Source organism: Hylaeus anthracinus, unplaced genomic scaffold (assembly GCF_026225885.1).
Source record: "Hylaeus anthracinus isolate JK02 unplaced genomic scaffold, UHH_iyHylAnth1.0_haploid 11982, whole genome shotgun sequence".
Classification (NCBI taxonomy): domain Eukaryota; kingdom Metazoa; phylum Arthropoda; class Insecta; order Hymenoptera; family Colletidae; genus Hylaeus; species Hylaeus anthracinus.
Window position 1 is genome coordinate 9050540 of NW_026534330.1, and position 14609 is coordinate 9065148.

The 14609-nt window shown below is 32.1% G+C and overlaps 2 protein-coding genes across 2 annotated transcripts in view; one reads left to right on the forward strand and one right to left on the reverse strand.

Moving 5' to 3' along the window:
* The window catches only part of LOC128885917 (muscarinic acetylcholine receptor M4), a 51752-nt gene extending 47004 nt beyond the window's left edge, over positions 1-4748 (reverse strand). Inside the window, exon 1 of the mRNA XM_054140297.1 lies at positions 3904-4748. The gene's annotated coding sequence lies outside the window, so the exon portion shown is untranslated. The remainder of the gene's footprint in view (positions 1-3903) is intronic.
* Positions 4749-9663: 4915 nt separating this feature from the next.
* On the forward strand, positions 9664-14549 carry LOC128885922 (Y+L amino acid transporter 2). The gene is made up of 13 exons (XM_054140309.1): positions 9664-10447; positions 10696-10764; positions 10845-11004; positions 11222-11390; positions 11590-11812; positions 11893-12008; positions 12098-12223; positions 12294-12438; positions 12515-12638; positions 12742-12942; positions 13030-13179; positions 13242-13419; positions 13506-14549. The coding sequence occupies exons 4-13, from the start codon at positions 11222-11224 to the stop codon at positions 13565-13567; spliced, it is 1494 nt and encodes a 497-aa protein (XP_053996284.1). The 5' UTR covers positions 9664-10447; positions 10696-10764; positions 10845-11004; the 3' UTR covers positions 13568-14549.
* The last annotated feature ends 60 nt before the right edge of the window (positions 14550-14609 follow it).

The following is a 14609-nucleotide window of genomic DNA, read 5'->3' on the forward strand; positions in this document are numbered from 1 at the left end:
GATTCTAGACCAGTCTATATCAAATTCGTATTTTAATCATTACAACGCTACGTTAGCATTATCGTAAATCGTTAAACTAAAGAAACTATCAAATGTAATAACATTTTTTGCTTTTGTGGATAATTCCCAAGTTCTTTTAGTTTTTTCTTTAACTTTAACATATAGTTTTAGTTAGAAAGTAATTATTGAAAAATAAATTGCGTAATTAATTCTTCAGAGAGGCGATTTCTTACCCACGATTAACTCAGCTGTGAAAATGTTAAAAAAAAATCACCCGTGACGAAATATATATCAAACAAATTCTAAAAGTAATTAATTCTTGAAGGGTTTACAATTTTGTATGGTATATGATCATTTTTGCAGAACAAATTGATTCGAAATAAAGTATGCATAAAATGAAAATGACCTATAGAAATTCTGATGCTTGCATAATTCAAAACCAAAGCTAATTAATCGTTGGAACAAATGTAAACAATTACACAGAAACAATTTTCACTAAATACATTGTATATCACGTACTTAAATTATATATCTTATGTATACAACGATTTATTTTCGTCTTTTTCTTCAATTTTCAATTAAATTTCAAAAACACGTTACGTTCTCGAAACTTGTATTTATTTATATTTTATTTAAGAACGTTACATGTGTGCGACGGTTAATTACAAAATGAAACAAGTGATGAAAAGAAACTGTTGTGGGCATGCAAAAAAAATTTTAAAGAAACGTGTGGTGACGTATTGGAAGAATTAAAACAAATAGAATTATTTGAAGGAGGTCGAAAACGTTTCAAGAGCGAAACACGGGCTTGATACTTATTACTCAAGATGTTCGTGACGGTTTTCCCGTATTAGGTTGAACGCAATTCACGAAGGGTGGCGTGTACTTGCGGGGTCTCGTGCTCTTTATCAACTCTTTCGCGAAATGTGCCTCGTCGTGCTTCGTCGTGCTTCGTGATATATTATAGTAGTCATAATTATTTATCTAGAGTTTCCTTTTTTTTTTTAATGCTTCCCATGTGCGTTAAGCAGACTCGACTGGAACTCTCGATAAACTACACATCCCAGGGCTACATTTTACAACAGCAATTTCTCACAGAACAGTTCAATTATTTTTTCGATATATCATCTGACAGTTGAGAGAAACAATATATATTTATCTTTGAAATAAATTTAAAGTAACCGAGTACTACCTTCAACGTCTGCGATAAATAAATGTCTCTTCTTTAAATAATTTCAGAACAAACAGAATTAATTTTAACGTAAAAATCTTTAAAAAGAAACACAACTGCTGTAGAATTGTTCAAACTAATTTTAATTATCAACGTCGTCACTAAGTAAATCAATATTAATCTGTTTGAAGGTAATGCGAGGAATTCTAGCAAAACTCGCGACACACTTTTGTTGTCAACGTCTAACAACGTCTGTTGTTTAAACATGAAATGCAGTTTCGGTGAAGGTGGAATTTACAAAATCAACTGTATTTTGTTCCGCCTTGTTTCACTTTGATTACTAATGATTTTATCAGAATGGTAATACGAATGTATGGACACGTAATTTAATTGCTCATCGACTATTTGTTCAGATTATCGATTAAATGCACGCCACTGCGACGTATCAAACGTTACAACTGGGCTTAAACATTTTTTAATTTCACTCAGTTTTCAATCTTTTACGGTCACTTTACGTTACTTGGCAAGCATGAATTTTTAATAAAACCATTGCATACTTTCATATAATATTTGTATCTCAGTGAACATCTACTTGAATTACAACAAAGAATGGTTAATTAGAACTTAAATTAACTGAAAATACAAAATTAACAGAAATTCTGTATTCGAAGTACAAAGGGATATCTAATAATATCTGTAATTATTAAATATTTAAACAGACATAATAATATGTACAATTATAATGCAACATTAACAATTACTCAAATTAAAATATGAATAATTTTACACGTGGTAATATAATACTGAATCTGCTGCTTAATACAAATGTTGTATGCTTGATTAATATACAATATTTTCTGTGAAATATTCAACTAATAATATTTTGATGAAATATATTAAAATTTATTCCCTACAATTCTGTATGTTAACTTCTATTCCTCCTGCTTGAAATAATGAACCCTATCGTCCATTGAGCGAAGTGCCATGACAGGATAATACATACAAGTAGAGGTTTCTCCATACACGAAGAACAGACTAATCGATATTTATCGATTGTCCTTTGGAAACCTAGCACAGAACGCACGTACCAGAATCCTTTTGCGTTTCATATCAACTAATCCTGAAATTTCGACGCAGTAATTAAATTTTTTGAACGAACAGGAACTCTGTTTTGGAATTCCAGTTAACACAATACGTAAACGAATGAATGCACGTACTGAAGCTTTTTTACAGGAAAAACGAATATAAAACAATACCGGCCTTCCAGACTTTTACGTTATGGAAATCGAAATCATACACTTGTTTTCACCGTTATAAATATATTCAATGCACTCGTCTACTTTTCTAAGAAATGAACAGAAAAAATATTAAAATGATGATTAATCTTAAGTCTTAGACAAGCTATTTTTTTTATTTAATACATTTCGTCACATTTGCAAACTACTTTTTCATATTCCTTTCCATTACCTACTAATATAAGTATTACGAAATATTAATACTCTTAATAATAAATACAAAATATCTACTGTTTAAAATTAGTAAATATATTTTTTAATTAATATTTGTATAGTTATACAAATTTCAATCACAGTTTAGGCAGGACCAGGTAATTCAAAATGATTTATCATAAAATAAGTACCTTTAATATTACACATAAATCTTTGTACAAGGTTTAACCATGTTTCTGGCAAACTTTGTCGTTAAAAGCTGCAGAGTCGTTCGTTTGACCATAATTCAATTTTTCCTATCTAAAATAAGCCAAAATTCATGCATACACAGGTGTAACGCAGTCAAATGCCGCCACAGTGTTCTTTTTCTCCAACAACGTTTCTCCTACCTAACACAGTCCCGTCAGTCATGGGCTCAGTATCGCCTGGTTGAGCGGAATAAATGAGTCTGGAGTCCGTTCACGTCGCGGTTAACACCACTGACAATCAGAATTTTTACCTGGTTTCCATAGTATGCGGTCAACGATTTTTGAATCTGAATAAGCTATCATACTTTCGTCCAGAAAAAGAACCGCGGTGTACGCATTTCTATTTCCACGGGAATTGCGGTCAGCTTTACATTTTGTTTAACAAAGCATGGTCGTTGGAATGTATGTGTAATTTTTTCGATAATCGATCGATCTTATCCCGCACGCATAGCATTAAAGCGAAACCGTGCATCGGTACTTGCATTCGTAGTTTCAGAGGAAGAAGTGTATTTTTGAAATTCAGTCCATAAGTCCATAGTCCGTTAACTTTATTTCTTACTGAAAAATAAGGCTTGTTAAATAAATTTCTTGGCCAGTAAGAAAATCCACTGTGAGGCTGTGTGCATAGCCTCAATCAAGTACCATTTATGTGGAAAATTAAATAAAATAACAAGTTAATAGGTGAGTTTTATTATATTGTTTTGAATTTTATATTTATAGAGAATTGATAGAGTATTGGATAAATCCATCTGATATCCAAAAAGGAAAATAATATGTGAAATATAGTATTCGTTAAATCTAAATTATACAAAAAATATTTCTGTATTTCCAATAAGTAAATTTAAATATCTGAGCTCTTAAGGAAGTAATCTTGCTCAAATTTGTACACATTTAATAGTTTCCACTCAGGAACTCAATTACAATGAAAAAAGTTCTCCAGAAGGCTCAAAGCTAAAATAAAGAAGAATTTTGCGCGAGAAGCAAACATCGTTCAAAAAGCGAGGAAAATGGAAAAATTGAATAATCGGCAACTGACCTTGCGTATCCTTCGTGAGGACCACGATGAAGTGTGTACGTAAATTCACGGAACTTCGGGTTCTCGCTATAGCACTCCGTCACGCCTTCTCAAGTTCTTAGCTTCATCTTCTAGTTCTTCCAAGTTCTGCGATCGGTATATAGCAATCACGTGATTCAACGATCCACGAATAATACCATCGCGTGAAACTCATCCGAAGAAGAACAACGTACTATTCATCGGAACAAAGAGAGTTCTCTAAACATCTAACAAATCCGAGGTTCCTTAAACGAATGTCATTTGGATCGAGTACTATCGAACCGATTGTAGCACACTTCCGTTAAGTTCATCCCTTCAACTTTCCCCCATACATCGTACCCCTCTTCTCCAACGTGTCAAGAACCTGCTAACTAGAGAAGTTCTGAATACCGCGGAACTTTGGATCACTAGCGTCGATCAACGACGACACGTATATACACCTAGATCCTCTTACGGTAGCCTCATCTTCCCAGAGACTTGCCCATTTCGCTCCTAATCGCTAACCTCGTCACCTTCGTCGACGATTGTCGAATCCACCGATCACCTAATTAAGGACGTCGATCATGAAGCTGATCGTTCATCGATCGTGTCCTTGAGGCCCTCGCATGAAGCCAGGAGGACGTGAGCTCGATAGTCCCTGTCAATCGCTAAGTGTTCCCCACTGTCTTTTCTTTTCACTCGCGCACCACATAACTCGAGCAAGTGTCAAGCCGAGGATAGCATCATCAAAATAAAAGGTTCGTGGCCGAGGAATTTTGTCCCTCGGTATCTAAAAAGACATATCGATCTTGTTCGTGAGAAGGACACGGGCGGAAGCGCGCGACTTCCGGTTCCGTCGCGTTCAAAAATCCGTCCCGGATGCGGTTCGACGGCGAGTCGGCCGACGGACACGCGGCGAGAATTCAAGTGAGCGCCGTGAGCGTCGCGACGCTGTAGAGCGTCGCCAACCTCGTTTCAGGAGACGCTTGCGCAGCGGTGTTCGGTGCCCTTCGACGTCCGCGTAAGGGGGATGAATCGTTTCTCCGTGGCGTTGTTATCAATTCACCTAGTTTTCTCCATAATCGCCCAGGAACCAGCGACGTCGGTTAGGTGTATCAATTAACAATGAGTCACTCGATTGTAACAACGATACGTGAACGATTCATAGTGATTCCTAACGACGGTAATCTCACGATTGTATGGATGACGGCTGATTGTTCGCCGCCAACCTCGAAGAATTCGCGTCACTTCTTCTTCCGTCGCGATTCTTCTTGGGATACGCGATATAATTAAATTCTTTGCGGTGGTACCTGAACGCAATGTTATTTCTCTTTTAATGAAATCGGGAAGGAGAGATTTGTTTAGGAATGTCATTTAGATCGGTAGACGACGACGGTTTGATAGGGTGGAACCGAGAAATCAAAACTATGTAATTGGCTTCTAATAGTATTTGTAAGGAAGTTTGCTTGTAGTATATCAGATTAGGCGTACAAAAAATAAGTTCTGTCAAAAAAAATTGAGGTGATGTGTGAACCTTGTAATTGTTATTTTTTTTGTTTTTCCAGAAATTGTATTTATAATATCTATAACACATAGTGTTTAATAATACTATGTGTTACGTTATGTTGTATCACCTATTAAATTGTTATCTTATTTAATTTTCAACATAAATGATGTTCGGTTGAGATTATGCATACACCATAACAATTAAATTTCTTACTGGACTAAACATTAATATTATAGAATTCTCTTTTAAATTATAATTATATTCCCTTCATAATAAAGTATTTTTAGAATACAACACACAAAAAACAAACATTAATTTTGAACAGACGAGAATTTGAAACCGAATAGATCAACATGTGTACACCTCCTACCGTAACAAAGTATTTACTTTGTATTGCATTAGAAAATATATTTGATTAATAATTTATTTAATATCCCAAAATATTATTAAATGTTACTTCTAAAGTAAATTAAACTGATAACTATTTTATGAATTCCAAGTTATATTTGCATTCTTTACCAATCACCATATTGTAATACCTGATATTTCAAAACTTAACGTTACATGTACCCATAATTAAAAATGAATATTCGATTATAGTAGACAAAGGGTCCGGCATAATTCGATCTTCGTTATCTGCTCGTGGATGTTTTGAAAGTGTTGGCGGAACAGCCGGGCTACGGTTTGCACGAATTCGCGTTTCGACTTATAATGGAGTCCGACTAATTGTACGAGTTTACATCATCGTGCGGCTTGATCGTGTCGATCAGCGAACAGCTTTCGGAGATACACGACATGCTGGAAACTGTGCAACACCAGTAGGTCAGCGCATGCAAAGCTCTATCGGTGATCCCAATCTTCTGCTTTGACGAGGATGTGTGATCAAGTACAGTCCAAAATTAACACCGTGCCACAGGATATAACGGCGAGCCAACGTAGCGTCACGAACAACGCGGTTGATTTGCCCCTTTGCTTTGTGTTCTCCTAAAGAATTCTCCCTTAAATTCTACCGAAACGATATTTAAAATGAATTGTTTCAATAGCTTGTAAGAAACCAATATGATATTTCAATTCTCGTACTTTCCTTTTTCGGACCATTTTAAAAGTAAGAAACTCGATATCTAAACATGGAGGAATACTTAACGTATTAAAAAGTTACGTTGAACTAGAAAAACGTGATGGAATGCTGTGATATCTTCTTTTACACGCGTAGCGTCGGAGTTATTGCTGGCAATGTACGTATCATGCTCATCTCTGCATGGCTGGGATTAACATCATATTTCTCCGTTATAAATAAATACAGACACTTTTTAAAAATTGCATTTTAAAGCTCGAGCGTGATTTTCTCGTAACCATATCATTTATTTTCATTCAAAATGAATGGATGTGCGTTCTTGAAATATTTATAAACGCATGTCCAATGCCCCATAACTGCATTCCACCACGTTCCTTGCAAAATAAAAAGGTATCCTCTTGACCAAAAACTTAAAAAAAAAAAAAAACTTCAACCAGGGGATAATCACTTAAGGGGTTAGTCGCAGTCAGGAAGAGGAAAAACGACATTTCTTTATGATTTTTTTTTTAGTTATTGAATAATAATTTGCATAAGTAACAATTAAGTATATTATAAAGTATGTTTTAAAGAACTAAAAAACCTTTTTGTTTTAAGAAACGTTTAATTTATATCGTCATAACAGCCGATGACGTAGACGATGATTTAAAAACATAGGTTTGCGGTGAGCAAGATTTTTCTACACTGGTTTACCTGAAAACAAAAACAAAGGTAGATTTCGAAAATAGATTAGTCTAGCGGGTCCTGAACGAAGAATTTTGGAAAAAATTAATTTAAAACAAGATAGCGTACATTTGAAGTTGATTTTCAAATTTTTCACTAAAATTAAGCGATTCAATACAGAATAAAAAAAAAAGTATACAAGAAAATAAAAAATCCTTCCATCAGGGACCCGTTAGTCTAATATATTTTCTAAATCTACCTTTAGTTTTGTTTTCAGGTGCACCAGTTTGAAGAAATCTTGCTCACTGCAAACTAAGTGGTCACTCACGGCATCGCCTGTTATGACGAAATGAATTAACCTTTTTTTAAAACAAAAATTCTTTTACAGCTCTTTAAGACATACTTTGTAATATATTTACATTTCATTAATAAAAATTATTATTTAATACCTTAAAAAAAAACACACAAGAAACTGTCCGTTTCCATTTTCCTGACTGCGACTAATCCCTTAATTAAGAATTTCCACATAAGTAACAATTACCTTATTTTTCTCTCGATAAATCGTAACTAAAAAATCCTCGACAACAGCTTCACTCCTTCTAGAGCCAGCGCGGAACGCCTCGAGCGATACGGTTAAAAAACGATCCACTTCTCGAGCATACTGAAAACTTGGCGCGGCAGCGCGAAGGGATCTAGCCCCCCGTTTGAATAAAGGTAATATCAGCGAGCAGGTATTCGGTAATGTTTAAAAGTAGTAGGTGGTTCAAAACCTGCAGGTAAAAAGGGGTCTTCACAACGACGTCGCGACGGCAGCTAGAATGTATAGGCTGAAGTGTCGAGGATGGTCAATGACGGGTACGGTGACGTGAAAAGAGAAAGGAGAATGAAAGAGGAAATGGCGGGAGGCCTTCATCATCCTCCGCTAATATTTACACGCGCATGTACAAAGGCCACTCTGGTCACCAAAAGAACGATCTCGTTTGTACTCTCTGATAAAGATGTAGGAAACTACGGAAGTCGCCACAACGACCGCGGTTCACCCCGCTCGAGGGGCCAGACTAGCATTTTCAAATCAAAAAATCGATTTTCTTTTCACTGTCTCAACTCTGAAAGACAGAAGGGTATCGTAATCGAGACAAATTTCGACAAAACTTCCTTAAGGTCGATTCAGACTATACGACACGTACCGGCACCGACACGACAAAACATTAAAACACCCGTTTTAATGGAACTACATCACACTTAACAGACACCGACCTGAACGTTCCGTCAACGGGAATAGTGTAAATAGTTCCATTAAAACGCGTGTTTTAATGTTTTGTCGTGTCGGTACCGGTACGTGTCGTTGCCGGAACGTGACGGTCCGTGTCGTATAGTCTGAATCGACCTTTACACGGTTCATAGATCATTCTGAATGGTTGATATCGTGAATGAGATTCTCGATTTCTCTATATTTTGGTACATATTGATTCGGATCACTAAGAATTAATTTCTGGTAATAGGTAAATTAATTATTAACAGCGGTTACTGTTTAAACAATAATTGTGAATATTATTTTGCTGAAATATTAATGTTTCCGTTAATCTATTACTACGACTCTCCTGAAAAACTAAATGAAACATTTGAAACACTCTGCATGTATTATTATTTATTAACGTAACAAAATGGAGGGTAAATGTGTTCATTTAAACTACAGTTATAAATAGATTGCGGATCTTCATGTAAAATAGAATCTTTGCAAACGTGCATGTACAAAAATTGAACCTAAATAGAAATTTATTTTACTCTGCAAATATTATAATATGAAATTTACTTTCAATATTTTTTTATATTATTGCATACTGTGTACATTTTGTAGTTTCTATCACGTTCACATTTTTAATAAATGCATACAAAAATCTGTAGTCTAGTTATAAATGATTGAATATGAAGACACAGAATTAATTTCTACGCCTAATGTATGATTTTTTGTCACCCCCCCCCCTCCCCCTCCCCCAGTTATTCTATCATATTTATATTCATCATTAAGTGTTATTTCTTATAACTCTGTTTCATTTTTTTATATTTCTATCGATTGCATATTTAAATACGAACTTTTCGAACTTTAAAATAGTGAATTATATAGACGTCTAGCGGTGAACAGGTATAACTAATTTTGAAAACTATTACTAGCGCCCTCGGCGACAAAACGCTCAAGTTTGTAGTGAAAACACAGTCGAATTACCGACTATGCATTATATTTGCATATGATTTACATTCTGAATTTTAAACAGCATGATGTAAGAAAAATATGTTACCTATAACCTGTATTCCTTCATCTATATGAGTTAATTAATCAAACAATTGTAAATCATAATATGTGCTACGAATTATTTTTAAAAATTTTTTGTATAAAATTATTCCATTTCTTATATACAAGTTCGAAATGCAATTAAAAATTGTTGATAGTGCATAAGTTTTTCTTAATTAATTAATTGGAGTTACGTCGAAATGTGTATAGTGCACAAACACTTATATAATTTATCCAATGCCGCACTTGTAGTACTACTATAAAGTTTATTCTTAATTTTAAAGAAATACAATGAAGTATGATTGAACAATTTAAACAACAACTCAACCTTTTAAGGAAATATAAAAATCGAATAATCAATTCCTTCTGTCGAGCTCTGTTTAAGCATCCGATGGTTATTTACATCAATTACAATAGCCCCTAACCATATGCAGCTCCTGTGATTTAAAATTTTTTAAAATCTATAGGAATTGTGATTAAAAAATGTTGCTATTAGCATAATGTTGTTTCTTGTCAAAGTATTCTTCTAGTGCTGCATTTAATTATAGACCAATACGTGATATATATATAGATAGTATTTTCACGTTTCTATTTACTAACTCCCATGCGTCAAACTTACGGTATATTCTTAGGCAGGAGCACAGAGAACCAATGAAATTCTTTCGCAAAGATCATAGTTATATTACTAGAGTCTCTTTTTTTTCGTTGGATCGACTAAAATCGAGTTTATTATATTCTGCTTAATTTTTGGAAATACTAATAATCTCACAGTTTCACAAAACGCTACACCTCCAGTATTATGACATTTAACAACACAAAAATAAGTTTGAAATAATCATACCTATGCCTATTTACATATCTAATAAATTGACTAAATGCTCGACCTATATTCACAATATTACAGATGCAAATATTCTTATCACATTATAAAATACATTCGCATTATAATCTACAATAGAATTGATACCTAAGGAACAAATTCGTACAATAAACTAAAAGCATTCATCAGTATTATGTATGTAAAATTAAAATTACATCATATTTAGTTTTTATTAAAATGTGTATTATTTATTCGAAAAATATAATTGATATTAATAAATATATCAATTATATTAACTAAACATTGACTTTTTAACAGTTAATTTTCGTAATTTCAAAAGTTGAACCCCCTTATCGTAAGACAGTGCAAACCAACCCTTAAATTATCTTAACGCACGTGTGTTCTCACATGTATAACCTAGATCTGTTTTACACTTAAATTAGACTATTTAAAATAGAATTGTGCGACTAAAGGAGAGAATCATCATTTATCTAGTTATTTAAATCATTCAGGTATCGTAATAAATTATAATTACATTGAAATAAAGTCTATTTCATGTTTTAAAATAGTACTGAGGCATTCTCATTTTTAGATGGTATTCTACATTCAGGAAGGAATGCAAACGATTGATATACATAGATAATACTTGCACGTCTGAATTTTCTATTATACGTTAATTTATATTCTTATTTTCTTGTACCAAAAAGCAATCAGTATTACAATTCATCTTCAATAATTTGTCTTCCTTAAAGGTATGTAAGATTTCTTTATAAAACTAATAATATCAAGTATTGTAAATGAAAAACCATTTTTTATATCAACAATTGGTAAATCCTTCTAAGTAAAGTCATTCATACATTTTATTTCCTAAAATTTGTTGGCAATTTAGTATAATAGTATTCTTTGTCATTCTTGCATCATCTATTATAATCAGTACAATAATTTCTATGTTCATTTTATTTAAACCAGATGGTTTCCCAAATATTTGATGAATCTCCTAAAGAAATGCAGTTAATAAATTCGGATAATGAGGAAATGAGTCAGAAAGAAGTTCGTGGCGATGGGAAAGTACAAATGAAAAAACAACTTGGTCTTTTAGAAGGTGTTGCAATTATTTTAGGAATTATATGTGGTTCAGGTAAACTTTTTCTGATCATTTTTAATTTTAGAATTTATGAGGTACATATGCCATTTAATTATAGATTTGTAAAATATATTTCCTCAAGAATAATTAATTAATAGATTAATTGTCAGTGAGATGAGTTTTCCATGTATAAATGATGCTATACTTTAACTGTATGCCTAAAATAATCAAACTATCTATTATCCTTGTTTAGGTATTTTTATTTCTCCAAAAGGTGTAATTAAAGAAGTAGGAAGTGTTGGGGTATCTTTAATTGTGTGGGTATTATGTGGTCTACTTTCTATGATTGGTGCATTATGCTATGCTGAATTGGGAACTTCTATACCTCGTAGTGGTGGAGATTATGCTTATATTTATGAAGCTTTTGGAGGATTACCTGCTTTTTTATACTTATGGGCTGCTAACTTAATATTTGTGTAAGTTACTTCTCAATGAATAAATGAATGTTGTTTGCAGTAAGTAGAGAATAATTACAATAATATTATGCCCTTTGCAGACCAACTACAAATGCTATTATGGGATTAACATTTGCAGAATATGTTTTACAGCCATTCTTTCCAAACTGTATTATTCCAGATGATGGTATACGATTAATAGCAGCAGTTACTATTTGTAAGACATTTTTCATATATATAAAATTATATGGATTCTTTATTCGTAATATTAGATCAAGGATAATTATGGCTATGACTTTTGAATAGGTTTACTTACATTTGCAAACTGTTATGATGTCAAAGAAACATCAAAAATGCAAAATGTATTCATGTTTGCTAAAGTTGGTGCATTAGTAATTATAATTATTGCGGGAATGGTTTGGCTACTACTAGGTAAGTATAATTTGTATAACTAGTAGCTAAATCATTACTTATTAATTATGTATGTATTGATTTGGTATAGGTCATACAGAAAATTTTGAAAATTCTTTTGAAAATACAATTACTGATCCTGGTAAAATTGCTGTGGCCTTCTATTCTGGTATATTTTCATACTCTGGATGGAATTATTTAAATTTTATGACAGAAGAATTGAAAGACCCTTATGTGTATGTAATATAAATTCGTATGAAATTATGACATCCTTTTATTTTTCAATATTAAATAAATGATTTAATGTTATAGAAATTTGCCACGGGCTATTTATATATCGCTGCCTCTAGTTACTTTCGTCTATGTACTGGCAAATGTAGCTTACTTATCAGTTTTAACTCCAACTGCTATGATCGCTTCTCGTGCGATAGCTGTGGTGAGTACTACTGTCTTTATTTTTTATGTATGTATAAGTATTTAATGACAGTAATAATATATATATATCCTATACAAAATAAGTGCTACATATATTTTTTTAGAATTTTGGTGCCGAAGTTCTTGGCATGGTGGCATGGATAATACCTGTAATGGTAGCTATATCAGCATTTGGAGGATTGAGCGTTCACATCATGACATCATCTCGAATGTGTTTCGTTGGTGCTAGAAATGGTCACTTTCCTTCAATGTTAAGTCACATCAACATTTCAAGATTCACACCTACTCCTGCTTTAGTATTCCTTGTATGTATAATGAAAGTACACAATCTATTGTACGTTTAAAACTTCTAAATTGATGTTAATAAGTACATAAACTTTTTTTGTTTACAGTGCATTTTATCTTTAATAATGTTGTGTACAAGTGATATTCTTGTGTTAATTACGTACTGCAGCATAGTTGAGTCATTTTTCATTATGTTATCAGTAGCTGGTATTTTATGGCTTCGTTATAAACAACCTAACATGAATCGACCAATTAAGGTAACTTTATTAAATGCTATTGTAAAATGAAAATTACACATTTTAATTAATATATTTTACAGATGCCCTTATGGATTCCTGTCACATTCGTGGCTATATGTGCATTTTTAGTATTTGTTCCTTGCTATGAAAGACCATACGAAGTTGGTATAGGTGCCTTGATAACTTTATCTGGTATTCCAGCTTATTTTATTGGTATCAAGTGGAAAAACAAACCAATGTGGTTTCAACAAATTAATCGTATGTAATTAATTTTATATGTAATGTGATTAGTTTTATTTATGCATTTTTTATACTTTAACAATTTTACAATCTTTCGGTTTTAGTTGAAATCACTCACGCTATTCAAAAATTATTTATGTCTGCCACGGAGGAACAAGATTTCTAAATTCAAGTATTATAAATTTGAAAATAATTAAACCTGAAAACAATTTATGACATTGCTTTAATGCTAATCATGTATGTAATTGTAACCTCTCTATCGCTAACAAGTACCACAGATTGTGTTCTTTGTAAACAGAGAATGTACATATGAAATAAGTACGGTTGCTCTGTATCTTACACAAATCATTTATTATTATTATGTATTATAATTTATTTTTGAAAGTTGGAAAAGTATTTTGGTTGTACATAGTGTGATTGTTTACATATTACTTCTAATAATCGTGTTCCTCTTTGTGAGAATATCATAATAAACGCGTGTGATACTTAGAGATGAAAATCTATTCTTGTAAGTATTAATATATTTTCTATTTTATACATCTTACTTTACTAAAAATATATTAAAAAATAAAACAGTAACCTTAAAAATTAAGTATCTTTGTTCAAAAACTTTTACATATATGTAGTATTAATTCTTCATTATTTTGATTATATTCTTAATGTTGCGTATTTCAAAAAATAATATATGATAGTATTGATTATAACTTCTGTGATGTAAATAATGTACATTACATTTACATAATATTACGTATTAATGCAAAATAAATTTGTATAGTTACTTCAAATCAAATGTTTCAACAAGTACAAATAAATATAAATATGAATATTATTAATTGTAATTCTAATTTTCATATTTAAAATTGTAATAAAATAATAATTTTTGATGCAACTTGAACACGTAATTGAAAACACAATTAAAATTTTACGTTTATTACGATGAGGTAACTGGAACAAATGAATCGATAAAAACAAATAAAATGAGAATGGAGTTCATTATTTCTAATTATAAAAATGCATTGTTCAATTTTGTCAATATTGATTTTCCATGTACCATGTATTTTTCATTGGAATTATTTATATTGTTCTGTAACAATGAATAAAATCTACTGACTTTTATGATATTTATAACATATGTATTTATTTATGCAATTAAATTTTGTGTATGTAACAATGACATAGAATATGTTTTTTAAGCCACTCAGTATAAA